The 17967-nt window shown below is 39.3% G+C and overlaps 1 protein-coding gene across 3 annotated transcripts; it reads left to right on the forward strand.

The window, feature by feature from the left end:
- The first annotated feature begins 46 nt into the window (after positions 1 to 46).
- LOC111838071 (ubiquitin carboxyl-terminal hydrolase 35) lies at positions 47 to 16291 on the forward strand. Of its 3 annotated transcripts, none has more exons than XM_072702159.1 (12): positions 47 to 348; positions 2071 to 2768; positions 3576 to 3714; positions 5033 to 5162; positions 5780 to 5881; positions 6483 to 6641; positions 6756 to 6949; positions 12470 to 12563; positions 12996 to 13102; positions 13305 to 14442; positions 15199 to 15293; positions 15403 to 16291. In XM_072702159.1, the coding sequence occupies exons 2-12, from the start codon at positions 2084 to 2086 to the stop codon at positions 15449 to 15451; spliced, it is 2892 nt and encodes a 963-aa protein (XP_072558260.1). In that variant the 5' UTR covers positions 47 to 348; positions 2071 to 2083; the 3' UTR covers positions 15452 to 16291. The 3 variants fall into 3 exon arrangements, with proteins under 3 accessions (XP_072558260.1, XP_072558262.1, XP_072558261.1); XM_072702161.1 differs by having other exon boundaries at positions 15406 to 16291; XM_072702160.1 differs by having other exon boundaries at positions 3579 to 3714.
- The last annotated feature ends 1676 nt before the right edge of the window (positions 16292 to 17967 follow it).

Here is a 17967-nt window from a genome sequence, read left to right on the forward strand (position 1 = left end):
GACTACACGTCTGTAGATCAACTATAGTTCCTAACCTGCAATTGGCTGGAACAATTCTGTTGCTTTTCAGATGAGAGAGGAATATTCTAGGAGTGTTAATATAGTAGCGGTGTCATGCACAGCCCTCTAGAAAGAGCGAGTAAAAGAGTGCAGGAGATGAGGAGTAGGACAAAACGTTTTTGGGTAAACGATCCGTTCTGGTGGCATGTAACACTGCTGTGTCCTATCAAGAAGATGTAAAATAAATACTATATTTAATACTGTATTACACAATCAGTTGTTTTAATCCGTTCATGGATTTGTGGACTTCATGTGTATTATTTTAAAGAAATTCCTAACAGTTTAAAGGTGAGTAAACATTAATTGTTTTAGTGCTGGCTTAAATGACGGCAAATAACAAGTACAGAATCACTATACAAAGTGATTGTTTGTATTATTTCTTTAGTTCTTTTATGTGTATACTTTGAATACAAAAAATTAAATTAATGCGTCCTGCGTTACTTTACGTTCATAGGTGAGATTACATCATCAGGAAATCCAAATGCGCATCCTCTGTTTCTTTTCCCCAGAAAACGGTACCCTGGATTAATGTAACTGTGAATGTTAAAATCTTCTTAATTAAAAAAAAAATGCTTAACCTGATCATTTGATTATTCAGACATATTGCAGATATATTGGCAGTGATTAGATTTTATTCTGTATAGCAAGGCATATCCTACACACTGTTTTTCAGAAGGAAAAAAACTAAATAGATTGCGCTAAATCTTCCTTTGCGTACAGTTCTAACACATTTCGAAATGATTAACAATACTTGGCTGTTGTAGTCATTAGTTTTATTTAGTTGACATATATATTTATACTTTTAGTAGCTGAGATGAACTTCAGTTATTTATGATAATGAAATGCCGATAGCATAACATATACTGATGGCGTTGGAGATGCGCAGTATTTCTTAGATTGAACAGCTCCTACGCAAGGGTTATATTTTACTCTAATTAATTGTATAATCAGACAGTACGTTAAGCTATTACTGTGCTGCTTATTATAGGTGATTCTTAACGTTTATTAATTTATTTCTCGCAAACCTCTGAGTTTAGGCTTTCATGTAAGGGACCGTCGTAAAAGTTCACTCTCAAAAGACGACACTGGTCAGTGTTGTAATGAAACTGCGTATCAATTGGAATCGAGAGTAAATATAAGTATTTTATTACATATTCATGATTTTTCTTAGGTTTGTATTTCACAAACGTATTTCAAAATAAACATTAAATAAGGAAACAATTATGATGTTAGCTTAGTTAAAAGATCCTGAATTTAAGAAATTTTAAATGTAATAATTTTCTCACCTACATTAGAAAATGTAGATATCCTCTTACCAATACAGTCTACATTTACGTGTAGAACTTATAGTTAGACGCTGGTAACTATGTTAACATTTAAGTCAAACCCAAAAAAATGTTCGTTGTAATTTTTAGTTTTTGTATTTAACCCACATTACTTCCCTTTAAAATATCTGTATTGTTGTTGTTGTTTTATTTATGTATTTATAGTATTATAAATCCCAGTATAATTGAGTTTTTTGATGAACAAAAACGTAACTTGAATCATTAAAATTCAGCCATTTACTTGTGTTATTGACAGCTGGATTACTTCTCGGGTAAAACGTCTAAAAACATTTGCCTAAAGCTCATGTGTCAGTAAAAGGAATCCATGTAACCGAATTTCTGGTACATTTCTGATACAGTTATATAGTTTCAACAAATCAAGCTGTAAATAATAGAAATATTGCATTCTGGTTCTCCCTTTTCCGTATAATGTACAGGCTTGGATGTTGTGGCTCAAGCACGTTATCCCTGCGCTGAATAGTTCTGGTTGAGGAACCTGCCTTATACAGCTGGTCAGTTTGTATAGGAAAGAGGAAGTGGATTTACTTTACAGTTTAAACAAGCCTGAAGTCTGAATACTGAACACATTACTTAGTAGTTTCATATGTTGTGTACTAAAGGCAGCTTAACTATAGCCTGCACCAAACCAGGTTCACTCCTGTTTTGTTTTCTTGACTTTATTCAGACTGAGAAGAGATATGGACAAGATCCTGGAGACAGTTATGATGTCACCACATTCCAGATTGGTGAAGCAGGGCATTTTGAGGAGAGTGGTTGAGTCAGCCTCACAGCCCCTGGACAGCTCTCAGTGTATGGCCATTTTCCAGGTGTCCACTAAGCTCTTCCTCACTGGAAACTCTCAGTTCAAGCGAGATGCTGGTTTGGAAGTCCTTGAGGCCTATGCTCAGCACCACAAATTGGAGTTTGAGGAGTTCTTCAATGTGAGATTTGTCTTGAACCTCCTACGGGAAGGTTATGGGCCAGTAGGAAGGCAGAGCCCTCTAATATTCCACTACCTTCAAGTGGGGCTGCTTCTTGTGGCAAATACTCCTTCAACTCTGAACTTGTTCCACATGGTACAGATTGAGATTCTGCGTATTGTGTGTGAGAGGCCCGGTCCGGAAGTGTGTGAGCAGCTAGCGCGCCTGCTGAACACTTGCCCTCAGTGCGCACCTAGTGGAAACCTACAGACTGTGTTCTGTCAGCAACTTATGCAAACCATTCATCACTTCCAGTGCCAGAGCCAGAATGATGATGGCATTGTTACCTTCCTAGAACGTGTCACCAAGACAAGTAGCATGCTGCAGATAGTCTGGAGGACCAACATGGCCACTATTCTGCCCTCTCTCAAGGAGCTCTTCATTATAATCTCTACACCTAGAGGTTTGTGGGACAAACAGGCAGGATCTTCTGCCTGGTCTTATTGTGATGTTATCATTCTCATTGTTGCAGTACTGTATACATTGCAGAAGCATGCACTTTCTAGATTTGCCTAAAAAAGAAAAGCTGTACAGACGCTCCTCTACTTATGAATGAGATACGTCCCGAGCGGCCGTTTGTAATTTGAAATGTTCGTAAGTCGTTATCTAACATCATTTTAAGGGTATACGCAAGTACAAAGAACTAGGATGCTGGAAGTTCACATGCTACCCCATCACAGCGGCCAGAAGTCATGCTAGGCGGAATTGGCGCGCAGAAAAAAAAATTGATGTTGCAGACAGGAAACAGGAGCCCAATGATCATAATTTGGACTTACTGTCCTCTTCGTTCGTATGTCTGAAAGTTTCGTAAGTTGAAAGTTTGTAAGTAGAAGAGCGTCTGTATTTTGGACAAACCACTACTTTCCCACCAGATATGATAATGATACGATGACTTCGCAGATGTGTCATTTACCTTGATAACTGTCATTTCAAATCTAGTCCTAGGTCTGTGTTGCTGTATATTGCATGTATTTCCTATGAAACACATTGACAGTCAAAAGCACTGCGGGCAAGAGTTGAGTTTGTAAATTTGATGTTGACAGTTGGCAATCTTGATGGGGCCAATACCACTGAGTTGAGTAAAAGTTCCACTTAAACATCCAGCAGTATATGGGTAATAACCAGAGGCTGCTTTGATGTTAGTCCACTTAGTAGCTAAATCTAGCCCTCAAGATGTTGCAACTCTTTACATTTTGTTATTATAAACCAGAAGAAGAGGATACTGTTACCTCAAACACCCTGGCCAGTGTGGTGCAATACATACCCTTGGAACTAATGGAAGGAACAGTACGCAATCTCACCAATGATAAGAACATCTCTGATGCCCAGATGATGACAGCCATCTGCAGGTAGGGTGTACTGAGAAAGCATGGTGCTGACATAAAGCAGACAGCGACTGTAGGTTCCTTCAGTCTCAGATGAAATAGGGTTTTTTTTTTTGTAACTATGGGTGATGGTTGTTTTGTGTAACCATGTTTTGGGCTCTGAGAAATCACAAGGGAGGTCTACATGCATATGATTCCAACCACCAAGGGACCACATTGAATTGAAATATTGAATGGCGGGCTGCTTACAGTTATTGCTGTTAAAGATACAATTTAAAGTTAATGTTTAGCACACTGTAGAAATATTAGCTTACATTTGTTCAAGGTGGCTCATCACAAAAACCCCAATATAAGGGTGAGGACACATCACAGAATTGCAGAGTTGGGTAATTCAGGTCTAGAGAGTAAAAGTTCAGACCGGGACTTTGTTTCCACCAACCAGTTGAGTCATCTGTGACTGTGACTCTTTATGCTTAACTGGTTGGTTGAAACAAAATCCCGGTCTGGACTTTTACTCTCTGGACCTGAATTGCCCAACTCTGCAGAATTGTTAGCATTAGACAGATATCCTTACATAGTTACCATATATAATTTACTAATAGAATTTTCATTGCTGGTGTTTGTGGTAGCTAATAAGCTTTGTTAATGGTAAACGCAAGTGTCAGAAGTGCTGGCTAGTAAATCAACCGAATATGTATTTTACTTTTTCATACTTATGCAGTATGTGAGTTTCCTGTAAATTCATGTAAATTAGTTTTCCTAGCTAGCTACATAAAATTCAGCATCACTTCATAAAACTGTGCTACTGACCATAAAACCATTAAATGGATTTTATTCATTACGGTTAACTGCTAACTTTATTTCAGTAGACTCTTTTTGCTAGATCTTACGTTGTACCTTCCCCCAACTGTCACCATCCACAGTAAAATTTCTTTAACATGGTTAATTAATAGGAATCTGATGTGTTTACTTAGGAGAGAAGTGATTATAAAAATAAGGGTTAAAAAAATCTAAGGTACCATTTAATTATATTCCAACTGCCAATCGATAGATGTCAATTATACGTTGTAGTTGCCTGATTTGGTAAGTTGTTTACTAGTTGAACATATAGTGTAAGTTACATTGGTTGGGTGGAGCTCAGTACTATATTATACAGATGATATTTCATTATCATAAATAACTGAAGTTCAGCTCAGCTACCAAAAGTATATAAATATTTATGTCAATGAAATAGAAGTAATGTCCACAACAATGTTTGTGAGTTGGTTGACTTGTAATACAGACTTGAGTGGGTACTATTGGCATGAACAATTATCATTATTTTCTTTTGTCATTGGTACAGAATGATGGACTGGTTGTCTTGGCCATTCTCCAGAAATATAGACAAGTGGGTTATCGCTTTGATGAAAGGAGTTGCATCAGTGAAAAAGTGTGTGATCTTGGTTGAGGTGACACTTGCTAAGATTGAGGAGGTGAATAAATTTTTCATTGTATTAGTAAGTTGGTAGCATTTTACATGACAGGGCACAAACAGTTACTATTGAAGTACAAAATATAAACAAATCTTAAACAAATATGTGTCACAATTCATTAAAAATGAACAAACATGATTAATATTTCACATGTATTACTCATTACTTGTTCCTTCAGTAGTTCACAAAGGATTCACAGAATTAACAGATATAGTAATGAATTTAGTAACTGCTTGGGATAAAAGATGCATCATGATTCATTAATGATGAACAAACAGGAGATCACTATTTAACTTGTCTTATTCATGAGTTGTTCCTTCAGGAGTTCCTGCAGCACTTTACAAAGTTGTACAGAATTAACAGATATAGTAACAAATATAGTGACTGCTTGGGATAATTCATGCGTCACAATTCACTAATGATGAATTAACATCAGAATGCAACTAAGTAAGTTTGTGGTTAATTAATACATAAGTAACAGCATGATACTATATTATTTGTGCCCCATCAGGTAAAGTGTTACCAATGAGTCTATACCTAAGAATACCCAACGTTTCATGCCTCACTCTCATAATGAACACCTAGTATTCTAGTATGACATAATTTTGCCTTTATAGGTATTCCAGAAGTTATTTTACCCCATTGTGCGAGAAGCGGCACTGTCCGTGTTATCTTATTTGCTGCTCAGTTTTCAACACTCCCCTGAAGCATTTCACTTGGTAAGTAGGCCTACAACAATACTCTGCATAGATATGTTTCACTTGGTAAGTAGGCCTACAACAATACTCTGCATAGATATGTTTCACTTGGTAAGTAGGCCTACAACAATACTCTGCATAGATATGTTTCACTTGGTAAGTAGGCCTACAACAATACTCTGCATAGATATGTTTCACTTGGTAAGTAGGCCTACAACAATACTCTGCATAGATATGTTTCACTTGGTAAGTAGGCCTACAACAATACTCTGCATAGATACATGCATGTTTGGTTGTGTAACTTAAGATGCGTTGCTTAGAAATCTACATGTATGAGTTACATGAAATGGGACAAGATATTAAAATGAAACCAGCTACTAAAAATTGAACCTATTCTGTATTTGAAATATACTCTAAGTTTGATAATTCCATAATATCAATGACAAAGATGATAATTTATCCTGTCCACAGCTGTTCCCCTATATTATCAAATAAATTATGACAAAATTTGTGCAAACATTATGAACACTGTACAGTACTGTAGAGGAATTCATAGACTCAGATTTGCTAGTGTAGTAAATCTATGGCATCTATAGCAGAGTGCGTCTGCTTTGCTCCCCAGCTACTGCCCGAAATCCCGCCTCTCATTGGCCGCCTCGCAGCTGAGGAGTCAGCCTCGGCCCAGCTTTGCCTGCAGCAGCTTGTGGAGCTGGTGCACTGCCTTGTCATCCGTTTCACTGGATTCCCAGACATCTACCAGCCCGTTCTTGAGATCATCAAGGTTGGATTTCCATGGATTTTGCCTAATACCATAATACATTTTACATATTTTCAACGGCGCACTACAAAAATCAATCATGCCGTAAAAAAAAACCTCTTTTGGCATGTCTTGCAGGACATTGCTGTGCCCAGTGAGGACCGGATTAAGCAGATATTGAAACAAGGGGCTTGGACTCCTCAAAAACCGAATCAAGTGGCCCTCTGTCACAGGCTGACACCAAAATCTGAGACAGGCAAAACTGGACTGATCAATCTGGGTAACACCTGCTACATGAGCAGCGTCATTCAGGCTCTCTTTATGTCTCCTGAGTAAGCATTGCCATACAAAAGCCAAATCAGTCACTCACACTTAGTTTGACAATTCCACAAAATCTCTAAGTTCTGTATCTCATACTATTTTTTATGTTGGATGTTCTGCAAGTAGAGTACTGCAGTAACTTGTTCCTGGTTTTCTGGTGAATTAATAATATACACTATATGGCCAGAAGTATGTGGGCACCTTAAATAGAGAAACTGCCTAAGTCACACCTATTGCTGACATACAGGTGTGTAATTAAGCACACAGTCACACAATCTCCTGCAAAAAAAACTCTGTCCGCAGAATGACTGGCTCTACAGAAGGTGTTAGTGACTTTCCATTTGCCACCATTGGAGGACGCCGTCTGTCCAATAAGTCACTTTGCCACATTTTTGCCCTGCTAGTGCTGCCCTGGTCAGTGTGAAGCGATCGTGGTGGTAAAATTGTTTGGGGGCAAGTTCAGCTGTGAGGTGGGGGCCACACAAGCTCACAGAGAGGGACCTGATCACCCAACATCAATACCAAACCTGAATGGCAGCAAATCCCACCAGCAATGTTCCAGCATCTAATGGAAAACCATCCCAGAAGAGTACAGGCTATTATAGCAACTGAGGGTTAGCCGGCTTCATATTAATACCCTTTGATTCAGAGAGAGATGTTGGACAAGCTGGTGTCCATATACCTTTGGCCATTTAGAGTATGTTACAAACTTATAAATAAGCAGCAAAATTGTAAAAAGTTAACATTGAAATCATGAGATCAGGTCAATTATTTACTGGAATTCATTTGAAACAATCCTATCCTGGGAGAAAGAATCATGTTTAAGTTTGTTTTTAAAAAATTATATTTGGCATTTAGTTGAAGATGAAGCTGGCTGTTGAACTTCAGAATGTCTCAGTTCAGAGTTGTGCTAATATTTATATTTTTGTTTTGAATTTTTGTTACCATTGGGACTTTAGTAAAGATAAAAATATACCTGCTGCAGGATAAAATAAGTAACTCCTGTTTGGAATAATTGCTTTGCTGAAAATAAAGTACAAGGTCAGTATGGTAGAGTCAGGCAGTTTGGCACTGCACTGAATGTTTGTTTCTACACATTGGATCCTAATGTCTCATTAGTTCAAATCATCCAAATATTTTAAAATGGTGAAGACGTTAAATGCAACTTAGTAATGAAATTAAGGACAAGTGTTTGAGATTAGAATGGCATTGCATGGAATATAAATGATTAAAAAAAAATCTGTTGAGAATGTATTTTAAAACATGGCTTCTTATCTCTCGATATTGTAAAAACAAAAGACAGGTATCTAAGATCTGTGTGTCGTTGTTGTTATACAGTATTGTAGGGTTAGTTGTGTTAGGGTCTTACAATTAAGGGCAGAAAGTAGGCTAAAGAGATTAAAACCAAGATAAAGGCCATTTAAAAAGAATGGGGGAATTTTCAATTACAAAATTAGAAAAATTTGTTTTTATTTTAAAAGTTATTCTTTTATAAAACAGTATTTTACTGACTGGTGAAAACCATTCTGGTGTCATACAGGAAAAATTTCCAGACATCATAGTGCTGAGGACATTGGTCACAGTATTACACAAAAATGCATGAAATATCTTACCAGTCAAATGTAAAGATAATTCACAGATAAATGAAGAGTAGCATATTCAGTATGTACAGTATACCATAATACAGTGCACCCTTTCCATATTTTTCAAGACAACTGAAAGTGAAGAGATTCAGTAAAAAGAATGACTGAATGGCTGCAGTTAACCAACATTCTCTGCAGGAGGAACTACACCGAGGAACCACACATGAGAAACAGAGGGTAGAGAGAGACATCTCATGGTGAATGCATCTCCAGGCAGTATTGACTTCCTGACCAAAGAGGGAGATATGTGATGTAGGTTTTGTTGAGTGACTTGATGGAAATGGGTACTGTGTCTTTAAGAACTCTGAAAGCCAGTGCCAAGGATTTGAAAAATGCACCTTGCACCATGTAACATGTCCCAACATTTACATTTTATTTATTTTATTTGGCAAACACTTTTATCCAAATCGACACACAAGCAAGGCAAATAGCACATTGCAAATATACCTGCTGTCAAGGAGTCGACGAGTCATAAGTGTGGCTTGGCTGAGCTTCCAGTAATTGCCCAGGATCAGGTGTAAACAGTAATAGAGCAGGAGCAACTTCTAATAGAGCAGGAACCTAATAAGGTTGCTGTACATTGAGCAGGAAGTTCCATACAACAATAGGATCATTCAGGGAACACAGAGGTATCCGGATAGTGGTGAAACTCCTGGAACAGATGGATCTTGGGGCATTTCTTGAAAGTTGAAAGGGAGTCTGATGACCAGATGGGGTTCGACAGCTCATTCCACCATCAGGGAACCACATGAGAGACATCTAAGTGGGACTTCTTGCATGATGGAGGGATCTCCATGCAGCATTGGTTTGCTGACTGAAAAGGGTGAGATGGAGCATAGATTTTGACGGAGATGGGTTTCTGTCCTTTAATGGTTTTGTAAGCCATTCAATAGGGATCTATTGCCAATGAAGAAAGACAAGGAGAGCATTTAGGTTGTGTGGATACATGATGTGCTGCCACATTTTGAATCATTTGACAGCACAAGCTGATAATCATGCTAGTCAAGAGTCATCACAGTAGTGGGAAGAGAAGCCATGTGACTGAAAGACTGAACCTAGAGAGATTATGTCAAAAGAGAAGAGGAGGGGACCAAGGACGGAGTTTTGGGGGACCCCAGTTATTACCCAATGTGACTTGGACACCTCTGTACCCCAAGGCACTTGGACTAATCTGCCTGATAGGTTTAAGTCGTACCAGCCCAGAGCAGTCCCCACGATGCCAAGGAGGGCAGTCAAATGTCCAGGTCTGAAGCCAGAACGGAAGCTGTTTTGTTTGAGAAAGTCAGAGACTTGTTCGAGTTGATAATTCTCACTCTGTGATGGGTTAAGTATGGGGTTTTTAAGCAGCGGGTTTACACAACGGTTTTTTCTGTATCAGCGGATGTGCAACTGTAATTATATCACACTTTGCACAATATATTCTTGAATTCTTACAAGCTGGGGAGATGGTACTGCCATCTTTCAAAAATAACAGCCAGCCACCAATTTTATGAATTTGGTCAGTCAACGCGATCAGGCCATGATGCTCCCTAATGCTATCTGGGATCAAATTGGACCCTGTGCCCATACTTATCAGCTAAAGCGGATCAGAGTGAAGACATTCCAACCTACCAGGAACCCTTTAGACTTCACGCCAATCATTGAAGGAGGATTCATGGAATGTCGATAGTGTAGGTTACATCTTTTTTAAATCTTTAATTAAAGCGCTCTAAGAGATGTGGGGAGCAATGTAATGTCTTTTTAAATATATTTGTGGAGCAAATATTTGATTATGTCAGAGACCTATTGAGAATTTCCAGACAATTTAATTTGTGGAACAATCAAATGTTTGATTATGTCAGAGACCTATTGTGAATTTCCAAACAGTTTAACTTGTGGAATTATCTAATGTCTGATCATTTTAATGTCCTTGCAAGTCCTTGAGATATTCTACAGTATGGTTTTGGTATGCTACAGTATGGTTTAAGTATGCTACAGTATGGTTTCAGTATGCTGCAAGATGGCATAGTGTCCAAATCGAAATTAGGCAAAACTGCCTGCCAGCTCTTTCTCTTTCTCTCTTCTTTTGGCTTAATTTGTGTGACAAAAAATCAGTACGTAGGAAGACAAATTACACAGGGGTCATTAGGTAATTCCAACTTCATGGCAGCATCTGTAATATCAGAAGAATTAGGGCTGACTTTATGGCCAAGTAATCATCACTGAGCTGCAAGATGCTGGTGGCTGTGTCCTGATAGCACACTAGCAACTTTCACAGCCTCTGGTACAGCCTACTGAAAAATATCATCATCGAAATGCAGAGAAATGAGATCAGCTAATGGAACACTGGACTGCCAATCCATCCAGATGGCATGGTTTCAACCTTAAATACTTCTATAAAAATACAACTGCATTCTCAGTGAAGCAATTCTGGACCACCTCAAACGAGCTTCTTTTTTCACAAACTCAGAAAAGTCCTCCAGAGTAGCACCATGTACCACATTGACATCTAGTGCCTCCTGGGGATCCACTGCAGCATTTCACAATAAAACCGGCAGTGCAAAGTCGACTAAAGGTCGGGATCAAATGTCGAGGATATCCGTACGGTTGAAGCTTGCCTGATCTGTGGAATTCTCGGTGGAACCACGCAATGATCAAGCTTAGTATAGGGCACTGAAGCAGCAGCACTTCAAGAATCAAAGAAATGTGTATTTGTCACTCACACAGGTGATGTGTTGAATCAGAGCAGCAATAATATTATGGCAGGTGCTATTTGCACCCAGATGTATGTAGCAGCCAGATGCTATTTGCACCCAGGTATCAGTAGCAAGCAATGCTATTTATACTCGGGGTGGATAGCCAATGTGGCTATTTGCACCCAGATGTATGTAGCAGCCAGATGCTATTTGCACCCAAGTGTCAGCAGGCGAAACAATGCTATATTATCATTATTAGTGCTATGGACTGCTATTGTTTTTCTCTTCTATTATTATTACCCAGATGCAAATAGACACTCCGTAATTTTATCCATCCATCCATCCATCCCTCTTCCAGTTGCCTATCTTGCACAGTATCTTCTTATATATTTGGACGTTTAGCTTTATAAATACTTTCAACTGTATAGTATTTACATCTCCTTATACTCTGTAATATAGGAAAAAAATGTACCTTTCTTCAATATTTAATAATTTCTAGTGATCATGGGTTTCTCTCACTGTCTGGTAAGATTGCATACTTTATTCAACCATATTATTTAGAAGTACGCCAGAAAAAGATTTCACCATCAGCCTGGATCAATGCCACCTGACCAATGTTTTCCTGACTGTAAACCATGTGACTCTTTTTAAAGGAAAAACATAACAATTACAATATAATTTTTGAAATAGATTTAGAATAATACTTTGAATGAATCATGGTCTAATGTTTTCACATGATTCAGTTGTCTATAGTTTCTCAATTATCAAATTAGAGGAAATTTTATTAGAACAAATACATGCAACATTCCACCATAATATTTTAATGGTGCAGTGCCTTCGATTAATTTCACTCAAGCATAATTATATATGCCAGACCAAGGCCTTTAAATGCTGCAGTACCTTTTAGTGAAATACAGTGTTTTCAGAGTAAAAGGTATACATTTAAGAATCATGGTAAAGATTAATTGTTTATGTTAAATACACAACAATGCAGTAACTAAAACAAATAGACAAGAAAGCCTTAGAACAGAAAACAGAAAAATAAGTTGCCCATTAAAAAAACAAGTTGTTTGCTTATATCCGGTGTTCCTACATTTAACATGAAGCTATGCTATAAAATCATACTGAAATTAGTGAAACGATCTTTTTCATGCTTACATGCATTCACAAGTCAGTTGTGTGAATTTAAGATGACTCCCTATCTATGCGTTAGCTTCCGACATGCTGTCATGGCTCTGAAGAACTGCGATCTCCTTCCAGTCATGGGAGAATTGCAGAGGCTATTTGCTTTTCTGCAGCACAGTCAGGTGAGATTTACCAAATAATGGGATTACAATACAGTTGACAAAGTACGTTGCGATACTTTGTAATTATTCACAACATTCCCATAATTGCAGTTAAGCTTTTGTCAACGATGTCTGTTAGGCTTGTTGCATTGTTTGAAGAATAAATGAAGTAGTATTAGTGGACACTAGCTCTGCTATTCGCAGATAGCTCTGCTTGTCGAACTCTACAAAACTAGGAGAGTGTCTGCCAGCTGAACCCAGCTGAACCTTTTTAAAATGTTAATGAGGAAAACATGCTGGTCAGGGTCCAATCAACATTATTTCCTGAGGTTGTTATTGGCCTTCGGATCAATCAAAATGAAAAATTCCAATGATCAAACAAAGCTATCCTCCTGCGATCATACTGCTGCATGTTAATCGCTCTTTTTTCTTTCGTTTAATTTTATGTTACAGCGTCCAGCCATTTCTCCTGACAAATTTTTGTATGTATCTACCCCTGCCTGGTTCACCCCTGGCAGCCAGCAGGACTGTTCTGAGTACCTCAAGTACTTGCTTGACAGGTGAGGCAGTATTGCTCAGTACTCCATAGTACTCATGAACACTTATATCCTTATCCCTCTCACTTACTAGTTTTATATGACGTGAAGGTAGTTTTTCTTTCTCTCAGCTTAACAGTTTGACTTTATTTCAGTGTGAGCAGCAGGTGAATCTTCAAATGCTTAAAAACTGAAACATTATCAGACTTAATTTTTTGTCTTTTAGACTCCATGAAGAGGAAAATAAAAGTGCACAAATCGTCAGAGGAAGACCTTCTGAAACGTCTGGCAGTGGGTCATTAATCAAGAAGCTGTTTGGTGGGAAGCTGGTGACCCATATCCGCTGCTTACGCTGTCAGAACGTCTCACAGAGGGAGGAAGACTTCAGTGACCTGTCCCTGGCATTTCCACCACCTAGCTATCACGTGGAAGCCTTCACCATTAGCCCTTTTCCTGTAGTGGAAGGGGCCGAACCACCATTACAGTCTCAACGCAGAGTTCCCTCATCCCCCAAAGGAGACAGAAGGGCAGGCATGTTGGATGTCGGGGGCGTTCCCGTGGAGACAATCGGCTGTGTAAACAATGCGGAGTCTCCGCACTTGAGTGAAGAGCCTGAATGTTCATCTGCTGCCTCAGAAGATGACTGTATGCATTCAGACACTTCCTTCTCAGTCCCTGATCTGATCAACTTCTTCTTGATGTCAGAAATAATGGCGGGAGAGAATCAGTACCACTGCCAGATCTGTGACTCCTTGCAGAATGCAGAGAAGGCCGTGGAGCTGACCAGAGTTCCCCATTATCTCATCTTGACGCTGCTGAGATTCTCATTTGATTCGGCGACTAAGAAGCGAAAGAAGATCCTTGACAATGTGTTTATCCCAATAGTTTTGAAAATGCCCGTCAGAAATCCTTCTAGGCAGGTGGAGTCCATTGGAGCCGGGCAGGTGGCAGACACTACAGAAGACAGTTTGTACACCTCAGTGCATTTTGACCTTGTCAGTGTGGTGGTGCATTCTGGGTCATCGTCTGACAGTGGGCATTACTACTGCTACGCAAGGGAATGGAGCAGCAGAGGAGCTGGTGAGGTATCTCCCAAGCAAGATGCCTCGGCTGATGACTCTGGGGTGGAAGATCACTGGTTTCTGTTCAATGACACTAGGGTCTCCTACTCCAGCTTTGGATCAGTGAGCAATGTGACCACTCACTTCCCTAAAGACACAGCATACATGATGCTGTACCAGAAGCGGGCCACTCGGCGTAGAGAGCCTGAAGACCAGAATGTTTCTGCTGCGTTGAAAGAAGGAGAGCCTCTTGTCAAGGACCTGATTGAGGCAGTTAGAAAAGATAACAAGCTTTACACTCAGGTGAACTGCTTATGATTGTCTGTTACACTTGCAGGAAATCTTGTAGCAACAGCAGACATACTTAAAGATCTCTGTTGTACATCCCAGATAAGTATAGTGGCAGTAATAACAGTTTGTCAGACACATTAGTGTCTGTAGGGTTCACATGTCAGTTTTTGTCGTATGTCAGTCTTTGTCGCATGTCTGTCTTTGTCGCATGTCTGTCTTGGTCTCATGTCTGTCTTTGTCTCATGTCAGTCTTTGTCGCATGTCAGTCTTTGTCGCATGTCTGTCTTGGTCGCATGTCAGTCTTTGTCGCATGTCTGTCTTGGTTTCATGTCTGTCTTTGTCGCATGTGTTTTGTCCGGTTTCCTGCCATGGTCCAAAAACACACGATTAAGTTAACAGGCAACCGCGAATGTGTGTGAGTGGTTATATAACGGGCCCCCTCCTTCCTGTTAACTTCCCTTCGGGGGGAAGTGTTTGGCTCAGCGGGCTAAGCCTCTGTGCCTATGATTGGCAGGGCACTGGTGCAAGACCCATAACCCCCCCAGCTGAATGGGTGCCGCTGCAGCTGGCTGCTCTTCGCTGCCGAGCTTGCTCTCACCTGCATGTGTGCCATGGAGAGCAAGAGGGGGTGGGCGAGAAGAGAATTTCCCCACCAAGATCAATAAAGTGTCATTATTATTATTTTGAGGTTATGCAGTTGGTGGGTCGGTGGATGGATGGATGTATGGATGGATGGCTGACATCACTAATGTCCCTATTCCACTTCAGGAACAGGAGAGGGGAGTGAAACACAGGGCTGCTCTTTCCCCCTCGGCAGCACAGCCTGTGGTTTGGCTTAGAAAGACCCCGACTCAGGACCATGGGTAGGTCAGCTGCTCTCCGACCTTTAAGAGGCTCTGTGGTAAATAGTTGTCAGACTTAAAATGTCCCCGTGTATATAATTACACATTGCTTAATTTCTCATACTTTCAGCAGAAGTGCGAGGAAACAGAAGCCTAACGATGATGTGCCATCGATTTAAAAACCCTTTTCTGGACATTTAACATTGAAGAGAGGCCATCCCTGGGAATAGGGTCTGTCATTGCTAAGAGTGCCTTCCCCTTAGACCAGGGGTGTCCAATCTTATCCGCAAAGGGCCGCTGTGTGTGCGGGTTTTCGCTGCAACTTCCTAATTAGATTACTAATTAGAGGACTGATTGGCTGAAAAGTCCTCACACCTGGGTTTGAACAGCTGACCTACAGGTTATCCCAAAAACCAGCATATACACCGGCCCTTTGCGGATAAGATTGGACACCCCTGCCTTAGACTGATGTAATGAGTGGCAGGTTCTTTATTGCAAAGCTGTGAAGCCTAGATTAATATTGCTTTGAAACTTTACTTTGCTACTGTGATTTTTTTTTTATGTAATGCAAATATAAATCCACATTTGCTAGTAACATGGCTTATGTACTGTTATTTATGATATAAAAAAATTACCCATTGAAATAAAACTTCAATTGTCTTGTACCTATAATTAAAACCTATGAATAGCATTCTTTTTAAATTATTGATAAATTAGCAAAATGCTTAGTCATTGTAGGACGAAAAGCTAAAAGCATACTATGTATAGCATGTACACGTCCGTTGCAACTACTATTAAATGGTACTTTGACATGACTGCCTGTACAAACATACATATGGGCATAACATTTAAATATATTCAATTCCTAATATGTTTGCGTCTACTTCATTCATAAACTGAAACTATATTGAATATAAGCAGTAAATGTATAGCTGAATACACTGGTAAAGAAGCAAATAAAATAGTACAGTATTATTGAATTTGAACTGTTGTTCTGTGAATAAAAGTATTGTACAGAATGCATGCAAGTATTCCATGTAATTGAAGAGATTTTATTTTATTACGATGCAACACAGATACTGCAATACTTAAAATTTGTTCATAGACAACATTGTAATAGTGTATCTAGCATAAAGAAGCCTTAGTTACATAGTAGATTACAAATATCAATGTTTAATACCGTGGATATAGGTCTACCTACCTTTACCGAAATTACCAGTTTCTGTCACATAAAGCCAGAAATTAAGATAAACCACATCAGACATTTTTCCATCTTTAATGTGACCTTGCAACCAACAAAATTCAAGAAAAAAGTGAAAAATAATAAGAAGGACTAATAAGTAACATGTTTTTGTTTGTTATACAGTGACATTAAGGACCAGATATGATTTATCTTGATTTCTGGCTTTACAACAAAAGAACTTACACTTTCAATAAGGTTATGTAGTGTTTTTATAACTACTGTAGTTTGACTGTATCCCAGAAAAAAAGACATTTTTATAAGTAACAACCATTTACTGAATGAATTATTTAACTGGGTAAGTACAATGCTACAATGTAACTACAAGATTAGGATAACTGAGATGCGGGGCGTACAGTACCTTCACTCAGTGGCTAATTTAGAGGCTCCACCTAGTTAGCAGCTGGTGAGCCCAACTTTTGCCTCTAGAATCAATAGTAGACTGGCAGTGCATTCAGAGAAGCCTTTCTGCTCAGCACTTGTGTATTAGCTGCACTTGTGGCCCTCCTGTTGGCTCTACGTCTGGCCGTTGTCCTCTGACCTTTCTCACTAGTCAGATGTTCTTACCCACGGAACCACCGGCGACACAGATTCATTCTCTGAAAATCCTAGACGCAGTAGTTTGCTAAAATCGCAGGATGGCTGATTCTGAGGTGCTGGTACCACCACCTAAAATCAAACCATGCTTAAAATGACCTGGATCAGGGGTGGGGAACCTGATCCATGGAGAGCCGCTGTGGGGGCGGGTTTTTGGGACGACCTCTCAGGCAGCCAATAATAAAGCAGAGGTTCTCAACCCCCAGTCCTGGGAACCCGCTGTTATTGGCTGATTAAGAGGTCATCCCAAAAACCACAAAGGCCGTTTGAATTAACAAGCAGGTATTCCTGATAAACCGCATCATTTAATATTCATAATTTTATTTGCCTTCATTGTAACTAAGTATTAAAAAGTTATAAATAATGGGCGAAAGCGATCTCAGCCCGCCATGATGTCTTGAATGTACCTGAACCTAATTACAGTGAAATACAAATAATGCTCTCAATTGTTGTATCCTCCACTTCAAATAAGCCAATTAAGATAAGCCAGTGTTTCCCAACCCGGTCCGCTTTTAATTAATTAATTAAAAGTTAACTATAAATCATTATCATTATAAAGTGTTTTCTTAGCATTATATTGCTTTGGACATTAAAGTCATTCATGTTTTTTTCAGTCAAGGTGACTCAGTGGGCAGCACTGTGACTTCAAGCCTCTAGGGTTGTGGGCAGGGTTCGATTTCTTTCCCTATATATGTGGAGTTTGTATGGTTTTGTCCCAAAGACATGCAAGTGAATTGCTGCCCATGAGCCATGGGTCCCAGCAAAGGCTATGGTGTGGAGACCCTGTGTATCCTCTATGCATATAGAAAATCTTTTCATTTCATGAATTGTTGCATTGAAAGTCACTGAAAGCAAACA

Source organism: Paramormyrops kingsleyae, chromosome 18 (genome assembly GCF_048594095.1).
Source record: "Paramormyrops kingsleyae isolate MSU_618 chromosome 18, PKINGS_0.4, whole genome shotgun sequence".
Classification (NCBI taxonomy): Eukaryota; Metazoa; Chordata; class Actinopteri; order Osteoglossiformes; family Mormyridae; genus Paramormyrops; species Paramormyrops kingsleyae.